This window comes from Marmota monax, unplaced genomic scaffold (assembly GCF_021218885.2).
Source record: "Marmota monax isolate L192 unplaced genomic scaffold, Marmota_monax_Labrador192_F-V1.1 WCK01_AAM20220418_F8-fsc00105, whole genome shotgun sequence".
Lineage (NCBI taxonomy): Eukaryota > Metazoa > Chordata > Mammalia > Rodentia > Sciuridae > Marmota > Marmota monax.
The window spans coordinates 2,130,144-2,151,410 of record NW_026692947.1 but is presented as its reverse complement, the minus strand read 5'-3'; the positions used below and the strand labels follow the sequence as shown (position 1 = coordinate 2,151,410).

Sequence of the window (21,267 nt, the reverse complement as noted above, 5' to 3'; positions counted from 1 at the left end):
GGTGTAGGCAGGATGCAAACGTAGGTTTTAAATTTATCTTTGGAAGTTGAATATGTGCACTCTACAGCTCGCAGGTGCATTAAAAGACGAGTGAAGGAATATTTAAGTTGTGAAATAACTGAAGAACTGAAACAATCCAAATTTTATCCCTAAGGGAAATAAATAAATCATAGTATGTTCACACAGTCGAATAATAGAAGAGTACGTAGTGGTATAAATGAATGAACCACAGCTCTACACGACATGAATAAGTCTCATAACCTCAGCAAAAGAAATCGGAAACAATACTTATCTTCTATCACTACATTTTGTGCAACGTAGGACTTCCTTAGCATCTGCAGTGGGTGGGATTTTGGATACCAAAAACTCATGTTGGATACCAAATGCTCTTGTTCCTTAAATAAAATGGCACAGTGTACTTAGATTATTTATAATATCTACACCATGTAAGTAGTTTTTAAAACCATCATATAGAGAACAATGACAATGAGGAGAGTGTGTTCAGTATAGACCCAACAGCTGTAGGCCCAACTACATAGTGTATCACTGGCATGATCCCATTTCTTTCACTAGCTCCTTTTCTGGAACTCCTGTAGATCTAACTCTGGGCAATCCCTGAGGATCTGTTTTCACCTGCTGATTTCATTTTTTAATTTTTTAACATTGCATCAGCCAATCAGTGGAAGAGATGGCCACTTTGAGTGAGGCAGCTCCCAAATGCCTTGTGCTTATTTAAAAATGCAGCATCTTGGGCCCCATCTCCAAATCAAATACATCTAGTAAGACTTCAAGATGATTCTTAAATGCAGCCAAGAGGGGAAACACTAATTGCTAATTGGATAGCATTTATGTTATCCAATCGTTTTTCTATGTATTTCAGCCTCTCTCTGTTTCAAAATGAAGCTTTGGTACCTGTGTCCGGACATCAATAGTTGCTTATTTCTTGCAAAAGCATCAACCAATCTTTACATGTTTAAACGAATCAATTCAGTTCATAGGTGAGGATGAGATATTTGATTATTTAGATCAAAAATAGATTTGTTATTGTTATTGGCATTGGCCTTTAACAATTCCCTGTTTCTTACAAAGTAATCTATGAGATGAATTTTGACTTTCCATTTTTATTTTTCTATTGTAATAAGAGCAAATAAATTCCTCTTTTCAGAACTGTGTTTCTTTTTATTTATCAGAAGAAAATATATAACCATTGTATTTCCCTTTTTTCCTTGACTCAAACTCAAGCAAAAATTACTATATAAATCTAAATTTTTAATAAATTTGCTGCTATTTCAGTGCACTATTAAACTTTAAGTGGTTGTTGAGTTGTTTTGACTTTGCATTTTTACTTTAGCAGCTTTCAGTTATGCATGCGGCGCTAGTTATCACTGAATTGCCTCTCAGCTCCAAATTGACCAAGCTCTGGGTAATGGAAGCACTTCTTTAGGCATTACTTCATCACCAATCATTCTTTAGAGTGATTACAACGTTACGCTTTCTCAGTTGAGGGTGCTAAAGGGACATTGCATGTAGAAGGGACTATCCCTCAAAGATCCATGTGGCATAGGCTTTTTTTCCAGCTTGGCACTTTTGGAAAGTAGAGGAAATTTTAAGAGGTGGAGACTAGTGGGAGATCTTCAGGTCACGGGGAGTGTGCCCTTGAGTGGATAATGGGGTCCCAGCCCCTTCCTCTTTCTCTTTCTTGCCTCCAGCCATGAGGTGAATGATTTTGCTCCACCACCTGCTCTTGTCATGATGTGCCATCACAGGCCCAAAGCAATGGAGCCAATGGATCATGGACTAAGACCTCAAAAACTCTGGAACAAAATAAACCTTTTTTCTTTCTAAGTTGATCATCACAGGTATCTGTTACAGTGATGGAAAGCTGACTAACACAATGTGTTAGCAGGATGTCCCGTGGTGTTGTGCCCCAGCCATACACCCAGAATGCATTGCCCATTGGTAACCTTTCCACCCTGGGCAGGCCTGGCTATCACTTTCCTGTGGTTCCCCTGACAGGGGTCCTGCTCTAGGCCTCTCACCACACCAGGATTCCTTTCACTGTAGGCAAGCACACCTGGCCACCATCTGGATTTCACCTCACAGACTCTGAATGCCCCAGTGCTCCTATTGTATCTGCAGGCCCATGTTTGTCATCACCAGTTGCAAGTCCCCTGTACCCTGCCTGAATGTTCAAGGGCTGATTTCTGCTTGCCTAGTGACTGCAGGCCAGCTCTGTTTCAGACAGCGAGTGAACTTCTCTAGTATCTAGTGGATTGCAGCTACATCTTTTTGAATGAGTTTAAAGACCAGCCTCAGGAAGGTCTCCTTTGAAACTTGTCTCCTTTAAGTACCTTCCCTCAGCTTTAGGATATCTCATACACTTTTCTCACATCCTACAATATTCTTTTATCAGAGTTTAATAATTCTTTATATTAAACTTCTCCTCTTTAAATCATCATGTGGCTTCCATCTCCTGACCTAGACAGACATAACTACATTATGATATAATCTAAAACTTATAATAATTAAGCTTTTATTTGGCACTTAGCAAGATGACATATGTAGTGTCTAGGCAAATGTGTTTGATAGAAATAATTTTTTTAATTACATGAATCCATTCACATCATTTCTATTTTAATAAAGGATAAATTCATCATAACTTTAAATCTGAAAACAGGTTCATTATCACTATCAGAAAGTCAGTAATTTGGTTAAAACGGATGGAAACATGATACTAGGAACAGTAATTCCTGGATTCAGAAGAATTTTAGAAAAGCCCCCCGCCCCCGACTTTTGCTTCCATAAATACAAAATAGCAGTACAATCATATAGTTTCTTTTTAGTTATAGCTTTTTACAGAGCCTCTGGTTTACCAATGTCTTTCTCCCCAGGTTTATAAAACCTTGTGTGAAAATAATTCACTTAGTTCTCAATTCTTTTCCTGTGGTCAGAGAATGGAATTTAGTAACACATGGTTTAGAGCTGATTTCTCTTAAGCTGAACTACACTTTAGAATCAAATCAATATTTCATATAGTAATAGCAGATTTTAGTTAATTTGTTTTACAGGAAGTTTGGGCAAATTTCCAACTGAAGCCCAAAGCACAATGTGAGATGTACACAGTTCACTCTCTAAGATAGTGAGACAATTGTATCAGGGGTGACAAAAGGTGCAATCACCCGGGGATCTGACAAGGGAAATGAGATCTGTGCAGGGAGAGCGTGGTGGTCAGGAACAGCATGTCCATCAACGAGACCACACAGAAAAGGTGACTTTAGAAGAGGCTCTCTGTGCCCTGTCCCTGTACCTTGGCCTACCCTGGAGGTAACTACAAACAGCCCATGGGCACGACTGACCACAAGTACCTCTGCCTGAGGGTGATCCCTGTCCCCAGAGCCTGCTCTGCTGGCACACAGTGTGAGTCCCCTGTGCCTGTGGGTCAGGGCTGCTGGAGTAGCTCTCTACCAGTCAGGGAGGGAAACACCCAGGTCCTCAAGGTCAGGAGGGCAAGTTGCCATGGATGCACACACTCCCTGAGGGCTGACAGCATGAGGGAGCCTCTGTTAGCAACAGCAGCAGCCCCCTCCATAGTAGTTCCTTGTTAGCTTTCCGTCTTTCCCTGTCTTGCTAGCCAGTCACCCAGGGTGCTTTCCAGAGCCACCTTCCAAGGAAACTATTGGCCCATCCTTGTCTTGGGGAAGCCTCTCATGAGCAAGCTATGCCAATAACATAGACCAAACATGTTTGTGTCTTTCCAAAAAGTCAGAATTTATTGAACACCAATAAATTCACAAGTTACACCAAGTTCATTGTTGGCATTCACCACTTGTGGGTCACCTGGGAGTCATAAGATGAGAAATCACCTGTTCTTTTATTCCAGTCTTAATTTTTAATGTCTATAACACTCAAGTATTATAGTCATATAAATCATACTACAAAAATGTGTGTGTGTTACAGGATTGCTAAGGGTAAAAGCAGCCTTAGGGGTTCAGGATGCTGAGCTGAGAGCATATGTAGAGAGCAGATAGCAAAGAGTCACTGTATGTGGTCAGATATAATTACAGACCAGCCAAAGAACTTGTTCAGGGTGCAGAAGTGTCAAAGTGCAGGAACTTATTCTAGGCCAAGGTTCAGACAAATGGCACTTTCAGAGTGTCCGCTTGAGATGTCGGTTTGGAGTGGGCCATGCGTGGCCATGGAGGGCAGAAGAAAGGGCACTCTGCTGGAGCCCAAGGACAGAAATTTGGAGGCTTGTTGCTGTGGTGATCTTCTTGGGCAAAGCTCTTGATAAGGAATGACTAGATGACAAGGTCAGGATGCCACCTGTCCAGACACAGGTGCGCCTCCTTTTATGGACCTCAAGTGAGGGGTTTGCTTCATTTGGTGGCCTAGTGTGTTCAACAAGTTCATGGGTCTGGTTTTTCTGGCAGGAGGGTGATTCGTCCATATGTCCATGTGCTTAATTAATTCAATATGTTCACAGCTGGTCATTTTTATTAGTATGAACAATTTATCAGTTTGTGCCTTATGATAGATGGCTGCATTTACGTGTACAAACAAGGTGGGGAATCATTCTACTTCAGCACCTAAACTCAAAATGGCATAGCTATGGTAAACTATTGTTTTATCAAATGGAGTAACAGGTTTAGGCACAGCCTGGAAACTGCTGTTCTATCCAGGGAGTCACTCATAGCAGGGCACAGACTGCTCTCCACAAAACCCAAAGATGAACATCAAAGACACTCCTGTAACCTGGTAGGTAATGTCTCTTAAGATCATGGATTGATACTCTCCCTGGTGGGTGGGACTCTCTAGAAGTTCAAGCCCCTTGAACATACCTGAGGTTCAGTGAAAGCCTGCGAAACCATGGCCTCCTTATAGTGTGTTGGGGGTGATTAAATCAAAGATGTCAGTGTTCCCCAGAGATTTCTTTTTAAAGGAGACAAGCAGCAGCAGGGGGTGCTGGGACAGGAGTACAAAAGAGACTTCAGAGGAAAAAAAAAAAGATTAAGAAAGCAGTTCATGGAAGGAATAAACCTTTCCAGGGTACCCAAAGACATAAAGGAGAGATTGGCACAGGGTTGGGGTTTCTCCTCATGTGTGCAATGGTTGCTCAAGAAACCATCTTATTATTAAGGCAAGTGGTGACCAAATAGGATGGAAGACTTGGGAACAGGAGGTGGCTGACCTGTGGGCTTCATACCTATCTGTCCTTTGGAGTTCCTTCCTGAGGTGGGAAGAAGGAGGTCAGACCTAGATGTAAATCCCCATTATGGCAGGAAATAGTTGAGATGTGGTGGGAGTGAAAGAGGCCACATGAGTTCAAGAAGAGTATGATTCCGTAAAGTGGTGGGGAGTAGACAAGGTCTTGAATGAATCCTGAATGTCAGATGTCACCATTATTGGCTGGGACAAGGACAAATGTGCATTGACATTTAATCCGTGCTCTGGAGGCCTGAGTGGAGCTGTGGAGTTCAAGGTCATGTGGGTGTGAACCCAACTACATATTTCTTATATCTACACAGTAAATGAAAACATTAAGTTGTGTAATTGTATTGTTTGGGACCCTCATTTATTATTATTGTAAATGACCACCAAGACAAAGTAGTTTTGATATATGAATATTTGTTTTCACGAATATTGGTGTCAAAGACATAGTAGGATTGCTAAGCTGAAGTGATCCACACTGAATTGAAAGGCAGCAAGTAAGCCAGGCACCTTTTTCAATCTCTTTTGGGAAAGATGTGCACATGTGGAGTCCAGGGACATATGGGTATCAACCCAAGTGCATCTTTTTTACAGTCCATACAGTAAAAATAAATGTATTAATTTTATGTAAAGGTTTGTTTACGATCTTCATTTCATGGAGCACTAAATGACCACAAAGACAAAATGGATTTTGACATGAAACTTTTTAATTGAAAATAAAATGTACTTTACATCCAGAAAAGCAAAATTATAAGCTACAAGATGATGAATAATTCTGTAATCTCAAAGCAGTAAACTATCCCTTCTAGATGTTTATTACCATGAATATTGTTGCCAAAGTGACAAAAGAGTTGCTAAACTGAAAGGATCTGTGTGGCATTGAAGGCAGCGAGCCGGGTAGACATATTCTTCTCCCTCCTCTGGGAAACATTATGGTGATGTTTCTATACTAGTTTGTCTTTCCTTGTTTAGTTGTAGTTCTAGTAATTCAATCTCAAGGGATAGCTTAGATACTTCCAGGGCCATTTTCACATCTGCCGGGTTTGGGAGACACTGCAAGAGTTTTTTTCCTGTGTATACTTGATTGCACCCTTCCTGGAATTCCTGAAAGAGAGAGAGGTAGTGGGTGTGGTGGAGCCTCTTCTCTCCAAATCATGGAGGAGGTGCACCCTGAAGATGGAGTGCTCCAGATAAGGACCAAGACCAGCTTCAGATTTGTGGTTGACCAGAGAAAACCAGAAATCTGAAGCCCCCCAAAGTTTTCCTCAGATCAGTGTCTGTTCTGAGATAGCTGCTCAGAAGACTTCCATGAGGGTTAGGGTACCCTGTTGACCACTCAGCAATAGAAGAGTATATTATATGATGTATAATATAGAAGAATATATTATATGATGTAGAAATAGAAGAGTATATTATATGATGTAGAAAAGTAAGCATCAGTACGAGACCAAACTAGATTTTCCACTTTTGCTGGTAGACTGGATATGCTTAAGGGGTAGTCTTCTGTGGTCAGTAAAAGCCCATTTTAGTGTTAGCAGCTAATCATCGCAGGGGATGCTGGGCAGCATCAGCCTGAGGGTCACAGCCAGCAAAACTGGATTCTTTTCTGCTATTACCAAGTGGCACAGTTGCAGTTCTTTGTGGCAGGCTATGCCTCCAGAGTCTCAGCAGACTACATCAGCTAACTACAGGTTTCTTTCCAGGTTCTTGTCTCACAAATTTGAAGACTGAAATCCACAGACAACAGAGGAAGGCAAGAGGGAAAGGAGTAGGATTTGTTTAAGAAGAAAAGAGAGAGCAGGACAAGAGAGGCCTCCATACCAGGCTGCCATTTAAATGTACTGGGTTAGGGATTTATATAGCTACTGGGGAGGAGCATTGATCAATACCTATACTAATCAGGTCTTGGAAAAGTACCAACACTACTGGTTTGCTCCAAGATCTTCTAATTGGCTGTGCCCTTTCAGCCCTTAAGTTTGAACTTTCCTGTAACCTCCATTTGGGTTCACCCCTACTTCTATGCATCGGGCCTTCATGGGCTGTGTAGTAATTTCTGTAGGGCTAAGTCTAGGACCAAGCTCCTTGACCAACTTAAAAGTAGAAAAACCCAGACAGATAGAAAAAAAAAACACACTTAATTGGGGCCCATTAATTATTCTACTTTTTTCAGTACTATGCCACCCTGGCCTTCTTGCAGTGCATTTGGGGAGATTAAGTCAAAGAGGCTAGTTTCCCCCACAGAATTCTGTGGAAAGGCTAGAAGAGGCAGCAGGAGATAGCAGTTCTCTCATGGGCTCTGTTTATGTTGCTCTCAAGGAAGAACAGGAAAACTTACCACCTCTAAGCGTGCTTTAAGGAAAAAAGATAGAGTTTGGTTGAAAGACTGAGAAATGAATCCTGAAAATCAGATGTCACCATCATTGTCTGGGAGAGAGCTTGGTGGGGACCACCATTTTTACAGTTTGATGGCACAGAATTTCCTTGAATTATGCCACTTACCCACTCACACTTGGGCACTGCTGGGTGCCAGGCTGTGTCCTCTGAGCAAGTGATCATTTGGCTACCCACCACTCTAAAGCCAGAGTCACAGTGGACAGTGATACTTTCCATTTCAAGATACTGATACTTATTCACAGACAGAGTCCCATTTTTAATCTCTGGTTTCCGACAGATAGCTATAATGGAAACATATTTTTAGGCAATCTGTAAATCTAAGAAAAAGCATAGCAATAGTCTAAGACAATAAGAATGAATTACATTTAGGAGCTGCTAATTGTTCTATATTTCATTTTGATAACAAAAATATTGGGCCAGGCGCAGTAGTATACGCCTGTAATCCCAGTGGCTCAGGAGGCTGAGGCAGGAGGATTTTGAGTTCAAAGCCAACCTCAGCAAAAGTGAGGTGCTGAGCAACTCAGTGAGACCCTGTCTCTAAACAAAATAAAAAATAGGACTGGGGATGTGGCTCAGTGGTCAAGTGCCTCTGAGTTCAAACCCTGGTAACAAAAAGAAAAAAAAATTATATATATTGGTTAACAGCTTTATTGAGCATGGTCTAAGTACTTTATGTGGCTATCTCACCTCTCACAATAACCCTCTAAAGTGAGTACTGTTATCTGGGAGAAAGTTTAGATACTGAGAGGGTAAGGAACTTGTCCATGGTCATCACATTTTAAATAACATGACAGGATATTTTTTTAAAGGGGATGTGACTCCAGATTCTCAGCTAGCAGAGTAACTCTCACCCACAGACAAGATTGCTGCAAGATGCTAGGCATGGAGTTTTTCTTCTTTTATCCTGTGCCTCCTGTGTGCTATGGAGACAATGGTGCAAAATACATTCTAAATTATTATAAATATAGTATTATTATTGTTGTATACATGTAAAAATCAGACCCAATCTTGATTTCTCCTGTTCCAGATGGGTTGGCATGAGGAATCCCCTCCATACACACCATTTAATTATAGCAGGCAGCACTCTGCACATGACTCTGATGGAAATATCTGTCCATCCATTCAATTTGAAATTACCCTAGGAGAGCCTACATTTATGCTAAAACAAGTTTCCTTGAAGATCTTATAGAGCCTGCAGGTAATACTCCTTAAAATGTGATGCTCCTAGGACAGTTGTGAAAATGTTTACAAGAAACCAGGAATAGGGGCTACCTTAAGAAGGCTGAATTTTGTGACTGGGAGAAAGAAGTAGAGGGCAGGAATTTTTGTGTCCATTTTTTAATGCTTTTTGTATGGTGTACCACCTGCATATATTAATTATTTAAAATAAATGAAGTCAGATCAAGTGTTTTAGTGCTGCCTCTGAAGGGAACATCTTTGCTCTTGATCTTCTCCTAACAGTTCCACCAGCATTTGTCATGGGTCGAGGAGGGAGCTGAATTACCTTTGCACTGAGGAGGTTCAGGTGACCACTGAGAATAGGAGCAGGAGAGTTTTGCTTCTCCAACCAGTTGGTATCCTGCATCGCATTCATACACAATCTCAGTTTTATATAAATGAAAAGATGGTTTATGATGTCCGTGGGCAATGGTAGGTGGGAAATTGCAATTTTGATGGTGAGACACTAAAGTAAGAGAGAATAAGTGTGTGAGAGAGTACGTCCCGGGATATGTGTGGTTTGTAGAAGGATTCACTCTGTCCTTCCGTCTTCTCTGACACACTTCCTTTGAGGAACACGCCTTCCCCATACCAGCACAAGGGAATAATCTTTATCACCAGAAAATAAAATTTGTTGCTGCAATGAATCTGTACAATGAACTCTCAAACATAAACCTAATCTTCTACTAGCTTTAAACCCCTACGTAGCTCCTAACAACTTCCCTAGAATTTACTACCCCTAGTCCAGATGGCTCTGTAATGTCATTTCTTCACAAACCTATTGATCTGTTTCTAAAAATTGTAAAATTCCCTGCATCGGATATTCTTCCAAGTCTTCACTTTTGTGAAGGCAAAAATAAAATGAAAATGTTTTTCTTCAGGTCTCATGTCAATTTGGCTCCTAGATCCCATTTAAGAACTAAAAGGGTAGAGATGTATAGTGGGGTCTACACATAGGATTCTCTACATCCAACTAGAAGACCCATTCATGGCAATTAAAAGAGAAAAAAGGTGTGGCATTAGTACCGTGGTCATGGAATCACTACTCCAAACACATAGTATATCACCCAGAACCTGCTGGCTTGTTAGAACATTGGGATGGCCTGAAAGGCAACACTGAACAGGGATAGGCACCATCTTCCAGAATTCACTTTGAACCAAAGATCCATCTTTATATAGCGCTGGGTCCCCAGTTAAATAAATGCATGGGGTCCAGAAGCCAAGGGAGGGATGGCATCAGTGGCCCAGCTTACTATTGCTCTAAATGACCCACTTGCTTGAACATGTCTAACAGGGGAGAAAGTAATTTTCTCATTGATTTATAAGCTTTAACTAATGTCCGGCGTCTTTGGGGTTTCTTTAACCCTCTTGCTCAGGAGGAAAGAAAAAGAATCACAATCCTGACTGAGGTCATCGTTCCTAAGCATCAATAGTTAAGGCTATCAAACACAATGAGGGAAAGGAGGAATGTGTTTAGCACAGTGAGTGCCCCTTGATCAGGGAGAAGAAGGCATCTCACAGGGGGTGACAGAGTGACAGGAGAGCTTAGCCAGAGGATGGCTGTTGAGGCAGAAGAAAAAAGGAAGTTCAGGAAGGTTTAGGCAAGTCTTATTTTACAGATTAAGATATATACATCAGAAATGAAGAACAGGGAATGTAAACAAAGAAACAAAAAACAGTCATTGAGAAGTTCAATTTATCTATTAGATGTGATCTATTTTTACTGAATCAAAAAAGAAAAGGAAATTGAGAAGGCCAAGAGCACTGGAACAAAACAGGAGGGTCAGAGAGAAAGGGAAACCTGGATCCACTTCATGAAATGTGGGGTATATGATTCTTTTACCTAATTTTAAACCTTCTCATAATAATCTCCATCATATTGATATAAAGGCACTCCCTAAATAACATGACTCTTTACGTTCTTACCGTGGTCACATGATGGTGTTCGGGGACTCCATGTGCCATCTGATCCACATGTAGCTGAAAATTGTCGCCCATAACACGTGTATGAAATTAGGTCTTTGTAGCTATAAGAACACTTGTTGGTAGGGTGGTATCTTTTAGGGTGAATGATTTTACCATTCGTCAGCTCTGGTACTGGGCAACATACTTATAAAAAATAAAAAGTGAAGATAACAGTTAATAAAAGCACCGTGAAGAAGCTCCTATGGCTAACCACCTCATTTCTACCTTTGAAGGATATTAGTACTGAAGAGATGCTGGGGAAACAATAGAGACTCAAAATGTTCCAAGTATGTGTTCCCTGTCCCTGATTGCTAAAGAATTCTAATCCAGTCATTTTCCTCCAACAAAACATTCTCATTAGGAGCCTCCAAAGGAGAAGTTGTAACAAACCTGTGTGAAAAATATAAATTTTCAAAATTATTCAAGAACAACGACAAATAACATCCACTTACTGACTTCCCTGGGGTTACGTCATAATTAAGTTCTCCGCTTAACACTTCTCCAGACGCAAAGAAGAAAGTTCTCAACAGTTTATATCCACCAGACAGTTCATACATAGATATAAATTGATATTATTGCTTTTGGCAACAAAAAAAGAAGTTTTTCTTTTCTGATGTAAAATTTAAAAAAAAATAGCTATTCAGATTCTTTCCTTTTGGAAATAATAATAACTGATACAGAGTTATAATTTTTCATTAATTAGTAGAAATAAGGACTTTAAATGGAACTGGAGCCAGGCACAGGTGCACACCTGTAATTCCAGCACCTCTAAAATAGCCTAATGCTATTAGATGGGTAGAAGGAGACATTTTCTCCATTTTTTTTTTGTCAATTTCACTGAGATGCATAAAATAGCATCTACCTAACCTATCTGTGGGCCCCTCCCTGGTTCCCACAAGTAGAGGCGGCACCTCTCCTACTAATGAAACTGGACAAAGTCTCCTTTGTATCCTCCTGAGGTAAGAATATTGGGCAAGGAATCAGGATATGTCTTCTAGAGGCAGGTGAGGAGATCCAACTCTGTCTGCCTGCTGTCTTTTAAAATTAAAAGCAACTTCTCATTTCCCATTAACTGTTTTTCTGCATCTTGCATTTCCTCATATTGAGAGTAAAAACTGGAGGGAATCTTACTCTGGGGATGCCAAGGAAGCTAAGAAGGGAGATGCCCCCTATCCTGGCCTGATTCACTGATGTGTTCTTTGTCTCATCACCTAAGTAAATCTGCATATGAATCTGCCTTTTGTCCAACTTTGCTGCCTTTTCCCCTTTAAATTTTTTTTATTTGTTCTAATTAGTTATACATGATAGCAAAATGAATTTCAATTCATTGTACACAAATGAGCACAGCTTTTCATTTCTCTGGTAGTATATGATGTAGGATTGTTGCACCATATGTGCAGTCATCCATGTACCTAGGGTAATGATATCCATCTCATTCCACCATCTTTCCTACCCTCATATCCCCTCCCCTCTCCTCCCTCCCTTTTGCCCAATCAAATTTCTTCCATTCTTCTCATAGCCCCTCACACCCCATTATGGATCAGCATCCACTTATCAGGGAGAGCATTTGGCCTTTGTTTTTTTGGGGGGAGGGGGATTGGTTTACTTCATTTAACATGATATTCTCCACCTCCATCCATTTACCTTCAAATGCCATAATTTTATTCTCTTTTAATGCTGAGTAATATTCCATTGTGTATACATACCACAGTTTCTTTACCTATTCATCTGTTGAAGGGCATCTAGGTTGGTTCTGCAGTTTAGCTATTGTGAATTGAGCTGCTATGAACATTGATGTGGCTGTGTCCACTTTCCTGGCCCTTAAGTTTTCCAAAGAGGGAAATTTGAAACAAAGGTATCTTCTGTTTTCATTCAAAGCCAGCTTTCAATAAAACCGCTTTTCCTGCCAATGTGACTCCAAATTTTGTGGAGGCATGAATGGAGGAGCAGTTCTACAGAATAACAGAATGGACACTGAAAGTATTGAGCGTGCCCATCGGCCTCCATTGTAGTGTCAGGCAATCTCTTAATGTGCAGACATGTTTTATTCTGTTCTGATGTTTTGTCTCATATCAGGCAATATCATCACAAACCATCTTTGTGTGTGTGTTTTACTGGGGACAGGTTGCTTCCAAACCCTCTCAGACTGCACAGTGCTACTAACTAAGCACAGATTAAGAAGCCACAGGGAAAATATGATATGAAGTACATTTGGAATTAAACTCAACACTACACAACAAGCCAACATCCCAGGTCACATCATCAAGGGAAAGTTGCTCACTAATAAGATTCTCATATAAAAGTGGAAAAGATATTCATCCCAACAGATGCATAAATCTCAACCCAGAAATACAAGAAATATGAAAACACAAGGCAATATTACTATTCCAAAAGTTCCCTAGTAACTGAATCCAAAGATTGAAGTGGATGAAATGTCACATAATTTGGAAGACTGATTGATAAAATGATCAGTGATTTTAAAATACAAATTAATAGCAGAATGAATTAAGGAAGACAATGCAAGATATGAAAGAATAATTCAATAAAGAGACAGATTCTGAAAAAGAACCAAATAGAAATCTTGGAAATGAAAAGCTCAAAAATCTCAACTGAGGAGCTGGGGATGTGGCTTAGTAGTAAAATGCTTGCCTGGCATGCATGAAGCCCTGGGTTCAAATCCCCAAGCACACACACACACACACACACACACACAAAAAACCCCGTCAACTGAAAGTCTTACAATAGACTAGATGAAGTAGAAAAAAGACTATCAGGGTTTAAAGACAAAGTAAATACACTGGCAAATTCAGATAAAAGTAAAGAAAAAATAAGAAACAGTGAATAGAACATATAAGGTCCTGGGACAAAATTAAGACACCAAATATTCAAATCACAAGTTTAAAGGGAGAGAGTAAAATTATAGGCTAATTGCATAGAAGACATAGTAGGTGAATTAACAGCATAAAATTTCTCAAATATAGGCAATATTGTTGACATCCAACTACTGGAAGCATTTAGAACCTCATATAGAAAAGACATTCATCCCAACAGATGCATAATGATAGGAACTAGTACACATTTTTCAATAATAACCCTGAACATAATTGGTCTGAATTCTCCAATTAAAAGACACAGACTAAACAAATGGATTTAAAAACAAGACCCAACTGTTTAATTTCTTAAAGAAACTCAACTAACTACCAAAAACATACAGACTGAAAGTGAGAGGATGAAGAATGGTATTTCAATCAAATAGAATCCAAAAGCAAACAGAAATAGCTACACTCATAGCTGAAAAAAAATAGACATCAAACCAAAATACGTCAGAAGAGACAAAGGAGTTCATTACATGTTGATAAAGATTATAATTCATCAAGAAGATAAAATGGTTTTAAATATATATGCATCAAATGTTAGAACATCTAATTTTCTGAAACAAATTAATGAGCAATAAACAAACAAACTAGAGTCATTCCCTCATTCAGACAACACCAGGAACTTGTCATTAAGGGACTTACCACTAGACATTTTTTGAGCCTGAGCCCTGAATCCTAGCCTCTTCCCTTTCCTGACATTGCTGATTCAAATGATATGGACAGATAATCCAAGTATCTACCAAGTTAGGTGTTTATTACATTTTATCTTCAAACATTTGAAATGGCATGTAGACTAAAGTCCTTTAGAAAGAATAATTCAATGTATTTTTAGTATATTCAGAGAATTGTGCACCATCATTACTATCTAATATCAGGATATTTTTACCAAAAAAAAAAAACCCATCTTAATTAGCAGCCACTTTCAAGTCCCACCTTTCACCAGGTTCTGTCAAACATGACTCTACTTTTCCTCTCAATGGATTTCCCTATTCTGAACATTTCAAATAAATGGTTCATACAATGTGGTGTGTGTGTGTGTGTGTGTGTGTGTCTTATTTTACTTTGAATAAAGTTTTTAGTGTTCATCTATGTTGTGGCATGTGTCAGCCCTTCATTTTTATTGTCAAATAATATTCCATTGTATGAATGTGCCACTATTTATTCAGTTGAGGAACACTTGGGTTGATTTGCTATGTTGAATAATGTTGTTCTGAACCTTCTTATAAAATTTTTTTGTTATGTATGAACATCTGTTTTCATTTCTCTTGGGTAGATACCCAAGAAAGTAATTTCTGGATCACATGGCAACTATATACTTAAAATTTTGGAGGAATTGTCAAAACTGTTTTCTAAAATGGCTGCACCAATTTGCACTCACACCAGTAGTATATGAGAGTTCTAATTCTTCCACAAATGTTAGTGAGAATGCCTATTTGTTTCCTGTAGCCATTCTAATGGATGTGAAGTGATACTGTTGTTGCTAGAGAGAGGACCATTCTTACAAAAATAATAGAGAAAATTCTTTAGACTGAAAGCAAATGATACCAGACAGTAATCTAAATCCATGCAGGAAAACAATGAGCACCCAAAAAGTTCAACAAAAATTGTGTTGGTAATTATAAAGAACATATGAATCATCTCTTGGTGTCCAAGGAGATTGGTTCTAAGACTCCCCATGGGTACCAAAATCTGCAGATGCTCAAATCCCTAATATAAAATATTGTCCTATTTACATAAAACCTATTAATTTCTTCACATGTACTTTAAATCATTTTATCTCTTTCCTAGTTATATACCTAGTACAATGTAAATACTGTTATATTGTATTGTTTAGGGAATACTAATAAGGAAAAAGGTCTGTACATGTTCAGTGCAGACAATTTTTTCTTCCAAATACTTTCAAGCCACAGTTTGTTGAATCCCTAGCTATGGAACCTGTAGATACAAAGGGTCAATTGTAATTGCATATTTCATCTCCTTTATTCTTTTAACTGATTTAAATGGCACTTGCATAAAATAATATATAAATAAGTGCATTATTAAGTCTATAACATATAGAAATGTAGTACATTATACAATAACCCAAGGGTGGTAGGTGTGAACAAAGCTGCATTGGAGAATAAAAACAATACCAAGTGGTAACTTAAAGCCATAGGAAGAAAAGAAGAAATCCAAAAATGGCAAAGAAGATTAATGTAATAAATTCTATAAATATATACTTGTGTTCCTTTATTTTTCTCCACTATCATCAAAAATATGAAGCGCAAAAAATTTTAATCAATAATTATAACAGTGTACTATAGGAATTCTACCAAATATAGGCATGAAATATTTTGCTAGATTCTTGGCTGATGATTTTCTCTTTCTACATTTTGAATATATATCTCACTGTCATTTAGCCTTCACTATTCCTGATGAGAAGTCAGATGTAAATCTTACTGGGGTCATTGTACATGACGTGTTTGTTTCTTCTATTTTGCTATTTTCAATATTTTCTCTTTATCTTTGACTTCAACATTTTGACTATGACGTGTGGATGCTGGAGCCTATTTAAGATAAACCTTTCCCAGCATAGGACTTTGGAAAATGCACAATGTTGAAGAGCTGCTAAATCTAGTCCACTCCAAATACCCCTTCTACCTCCAGGACGCTGGAAGAGATGGGAATTGCCATTGTCAGCCCACCAAAGCAGTTCTCCAAAGTGGTGATTTAGGGAGCTGAGAGCCGTTCTCAGCTCTAATGCAATGGCCTACCACTGTTTGTATCAAGTCTGTTTGTACAGAGTTGCTGAATAAATGATTCTCAATTGGTTGTAAATCCTTTGAACAATCTCTAAGAGACCTTGAGTGGTTTTCTTTGCTAATTTTTACTAGCTTAATAAATACCACTCTGAGGAGTAGTCCAACTCCTAACACCACTGTTTCAGCAGTCCCCAGAGTAAGGCTTTTGACGTTTCAGTAAAACAAAACTAACAGCACAACGCATTAACGACTTTCTTACCAGTTTTATGATCTTTGGGCAAGTCATTTAATCTGTTTCCTTCTGTAAAATGAGGATAAGAGTGCCCATAACTGTTGGGAGGATTCATTAAACATAACTCTTATTATGCACTAAGACTACTACTTACTCTTATCACTATTTTTAAAATATATGTTTAATTAGTGTATTATAAGTACACACAATAGTGGGATTTGTGAATATATATTTCTATAGATGCACATATATAACAATATAATTTAGTCAATTTCATTCCCCTGTACCTCTCATCCTCCTTTCTCCTGGTCCTTTTCCTCTGTGCTACTGGTCTCCCTCCTATTTCAGGATATCACTATTTATAATGATCCACATGAATTTAGAATTTCACAGAATCAGAATCAGCTCATTCATACAACACCTTTTTTTTGCAAGTTAGAAAAGGTATCTTTCCTCAGGATACTTTATTGCTTATCTTTCAAAGTAATGATCATAATATAATGACTTTGCTAAAATAAGACAAGTTTTCTACCAACTTAAAGAAAAGTGTTGAAATATATATAACCAATCCATCATGTTTACAATGTGAATGCTTCCCCTTCAGACTAGAATAGTCATGACCTGCACAAATATCTATGGCAGCCTTCTCTGGTGATGTAGGCATTGCAGAGTATACTATAATCATTCTTCTTTCCAACAAGAAAAAAAATGAAGAAAATTATTAATCTAAATTTAATTTTTTTTCTGGGATTCAAAATGAGTCTAGATATACAAGTATGCTCACAATGACATTTCTGGGTACCTTTAGATGCCAAACACTGAAATTCCTTCATGGTCCATACTTACTGGGCTCACAGATGGGAGGAGAAGTATTCCATTGTTTATTAGCTTCACAATGGATTGAACTGCTGCCTTTAAGGTTAAAACCTTTCTGGCAACCAAACACTATAGAGTCTTTGTAAGAATAGGTCGGTCCAAATCCAGAGATGATGATTCCATGTGGAACAACTGGTGCAGGACAGTTGATATCTAAAAAAAAATCACGAGAAAAAAAATCAAGCAGATTTTAAAAGATAAATGGCAATAAGAATGTTACTACTACCACTAATCCAGTTAGTAACACAAATACCTAATATATGTTACTGCTACCACTAATCCAGTTAGTAACACAAATACCTAATATGTCATATAGATACAAAGGAAATATTTTTAAATGAGTGTGTGTGTGCGCACATGCATGTAATTTCAGCTTTTCAAAGTCTCAGTAAAATGAAGACCCATCATACTAGTCCTTCTATGAGATGATCATGAATAAGTCCTTCAATTTACTAATAAAGATTAGTTATAGGTAACTCAGAAGACCTATATCTGTGAGGCCTAATTTTCTCAGATAATTTGGGTTGTAGGTCAGTGTAATGATCTGTAGGTCAGTGTAATAATCACCATAGTAATGATCTGGTGATGGTCATGAAGAGGTGGCCAGAGCTCCATGCCCCAACAAGCACAGTAAAAATCATCCCCCCCATTCCTCACCCTATCTCCAGTCAGTTATCAAACCCTATCAATACAGACACATTTACTCCTCTATAATCCCTCAACTTCTCTCCAGGGCTGCAGCCACTGCTATAGTTGAAGCCACATTGACTGGATGGTTAAGCAGTCTTAGTTCAAAACACCACAGACTGAGTTATTCCTAAACAATAAAAATTCCTCATATCTGGAGACTAGGAAGTCCAAGACCTGGGCACTGACAGCCTTAGTGTCTGATAAGGGTTTTCGGTGTATTTCCAAAATGGTGACTTTTGTGCTGCATCCTCTCATGAAGAAAAGGATGAGGGTTGAGTCCTCCTGTGACAAAAGATCTAAAAGGACCAAGGAGCTTCCTTTCCTCTCTTTTAAAAGGGCACTAATCAGTTCCCAAAAGGCCCCATCTCTTAGTACCACTGGGGCCTAAATTCCAATATGAAGTTGGATGAACACATGCAAACCATAATAAGTGCTTGTTGGTCAACTTATATCTCACTTCAAGTTATTGTCCATCCTTCAGGTAACAGTTATCTTTCTAAAATATAGAATACTTACTCTCCTTGTTCAAACCTTTTATCTCCCCTTCACCTTCATTCTGAATTCTTTTTTATTTTTATGAAGAGTATATTGAAAGATGTGGGGAAAAGGAGCTTCCAGAAGATGGATTCAACATGTCTGAAAATATTTCAGTTATGTAAAGGGAAAACTTCAAGAGCAAGAATATATTATAAATAAGAGTCTTTCAACTAGGTGGACAGATGAGTAAATCTTGTATCATTTGTACCCATGGGAGAGGTCTTCTTGAAAAATGCTTGTTTATAGAATATTCTGTAAAATAGAGTTGGCAACCTCCAGTGATTCTTCTTTTACCAAAACAATATCATAAGAGCCCATGTATTTTCTAAAAGTTCATCTACTCTATCATTTAGATAACCAGTCTTCAGAATGTGTTCGACATTGACTACCCCATCTGCCATTTTTAAATCTCCTTCAGAGTCTCCCAGCAGAATTATGTTGCTGTTGTCTTTGAGTTGACTGAAATAGTCAAGGCACCATCATTTTGTCAAATACATGAATTAGTTCTTCTTTAAATCCTTTGATGACACATTTTCATCAAAATCCATAAAGTTGGTCACTACTTTGACATTCTTTAGAGCAAGACACAAGCTCCTTTATAATGTGACCCCTGCTGACTTTTTCAGCCTCAGCTCCTGCCTTCTATGTATCTTACAGTCCTGACTCAGACATTTGAACTCTCTGTACTATCCTGCTCTCTCATCCCCCAGGATTGATTGCATCTCATACTGAGTAAGAATAATAAGTGATACTGTATAAGCACTGAATGGTTATGGAAGATGTCTTTGGTCAGCAAACTAACAATACCATATGATAACTCCCAGCTTGATTATCATTTGCTTTGTCTTGTTATACTGTCTGTATTTAGTAGGGTTTTTTTTTTGTTGTTGTTGTTCTATAGGCACATATTGTTGACATTGTAGGTGCTAACCAATATTTCTTGTTATATTTCCTGAAAAGACAAAAAGACTTCATGCCCTACTCTTCTGAGGCCAGGTAGTATTTGCACAACACCAGTTCTAAGGCCAAGATGGAAAGTGATATGTGGTCACTTTGAGGCCAAAGCTCTCATAACCAGAATACAACTATATTCTTTCTTCCTTGGCTTAAGCGATTGTGAAAGCACATTTTGATAGGGGGTGCCATTGGATTAAAGTAACCAGAACTGCTGAGCTGGTTACTAAGCTAATGTATGGGCTACAGTGATCCTGAGGAGCCTCCTGGACATGCAATGGATTCCTAATGAATGAAGAGAAACTTTTACTTTACCAAACCAATGAGATACTGGTGTTGTTTGCTGCTATATCCTAGTAGAGCATGCAGCAAGTATCTATTGATCACATAAAGGACTGCCTCAGTGCAATCATTAGTTTCTTTGAGTCATTTCATTTCCCCAATAAATTCAGCTTCCTTTTTCTTTAGGAAAAATAAAACAAACAATTTAAGGCTAAATTCATGATTGTGACTTACTTTCACAAGTAGGAGGACTTGGGCTCCAGACGCCTACTGTTTTATTCTCTACTGTGCAGGAAATGGAAGCATTCCCTATGAGTGAGAAGTTGGGGTCACAGGTGTAGGTGACAGAGGAGCCATAAGTAAAGAGGTCTTCATCACTACCACTGTGCTTCCCATTGCTGATGTCTGGAGGGGGTTCACACTTGACAACTGGGACAAGGGAATGAAGAGAAAGGAATATTCAGCAAGGCATCAGGACAAAGCTAAAATTCCTGCCAATTCAAACCTCCCAAGAGGCAGTAAAAATGCATTATTATTCCATAACATAATTTAAGCTTATAGTCAAGTCAGAAATATCTTTACTTACTTAAACATACAGGGAAAGGGTTACTCCAGGCAACTCTCTTATCTTGGATGTCACAATAACTAGTGGTTGGACCCTTTAAGACAAATCTAGATAAGAAAAGATCGAAGATTTTAATGGAATTCTTCCTATATGAAATTAAATTAGATAAAGGGATTTGAACAGAGAGAATCTGTTACTTAATATTAAAATAAATAAATAAAGTTTTCTTGGATATTCCCAGAGAATACTCCACTTGGTAAAATTTCATCACTGTGATGAGATGTGTGTGTTTGTTCATTTGTCCTTTGATTCTTTAGTATTGAGTATTTAGTATCTACTAGGTGTCAGGTCTGCAGTTCATCCAGAGCTCAAGTAGAACAACAAAAATAATCATCTGAGTGAGTTCTATGGTTTTCTTTGAGAGTAAAACTCATGATCTCTGGTTTGCAGGATGCCTCTGACTTCAGATGTGTGGCTTTCTTTTCACACACCATCAACTCACTGCACACTACCCCCATTTTTATGGCTCTTGACAAGTCCTAATCTTTCTTCAATTTGACTTTCCTCTATGTCTTATGATAACAGGGGGGAAAGGCATTTTTAGTGTGATTTTACATTGTAACATCATCAAGAAATAAACCTCCAGTGTGATGGAACCTTGAGGTCAATTCTTTAGCAGCCTAAGAGCCCCTGGAATGGACTGAATAATAACTTAAAATAAAATGTATC

General features: G+C 38.5%; 1 protein-coding gene across 2 annotated transcripts in view; it reads right to left on the bottom strand.

Annotated features, from left to right (window-relative positions):
• Positions 1-5,893: 5,893 nt before the first annotated feature.
• Positions 5,894-21,267, bottom strand: part of C4bpa (complement component 4 binding protein alpha) — a 29,925-nt gene continuing 14,551 nt past the window's right edge. For both annotated transcript variants that reach the window (XM_046452152.2, XM_046452153.2), the window contains exons 5-11: positions 20,560-20,645; positions 20,208-20,402; positions 17,481-17,663; positions 10,747-10,929; positions 9,107-9,286; positions 7,708-7,883; positions 5,894-6,312 (exon numbers count right to left, since the gene is read on the bottom strand). In XM_046452152.2, coding sequence (XP_046308108.1) covers positions 6,139-6,312; positions 7,708-7,883; positions 9,107-9,286; positions 10,747-10,929; positions 17,481-17,663; positions 20,208-20,402; positions 20,560-20,645 — 1,177 coding nt within the window. In that variant the 3' untranslated portion in view covers positions 5,894-6,138. The remainder of the gene's footprint in view (positions 6,313-7,707; positions 7,884-9,106; positions 9,287-10,746; positions 10,930-17,480; positions 17,664-20,207; positions 20,403-20,559; positions 20,646-21,267) is intronic.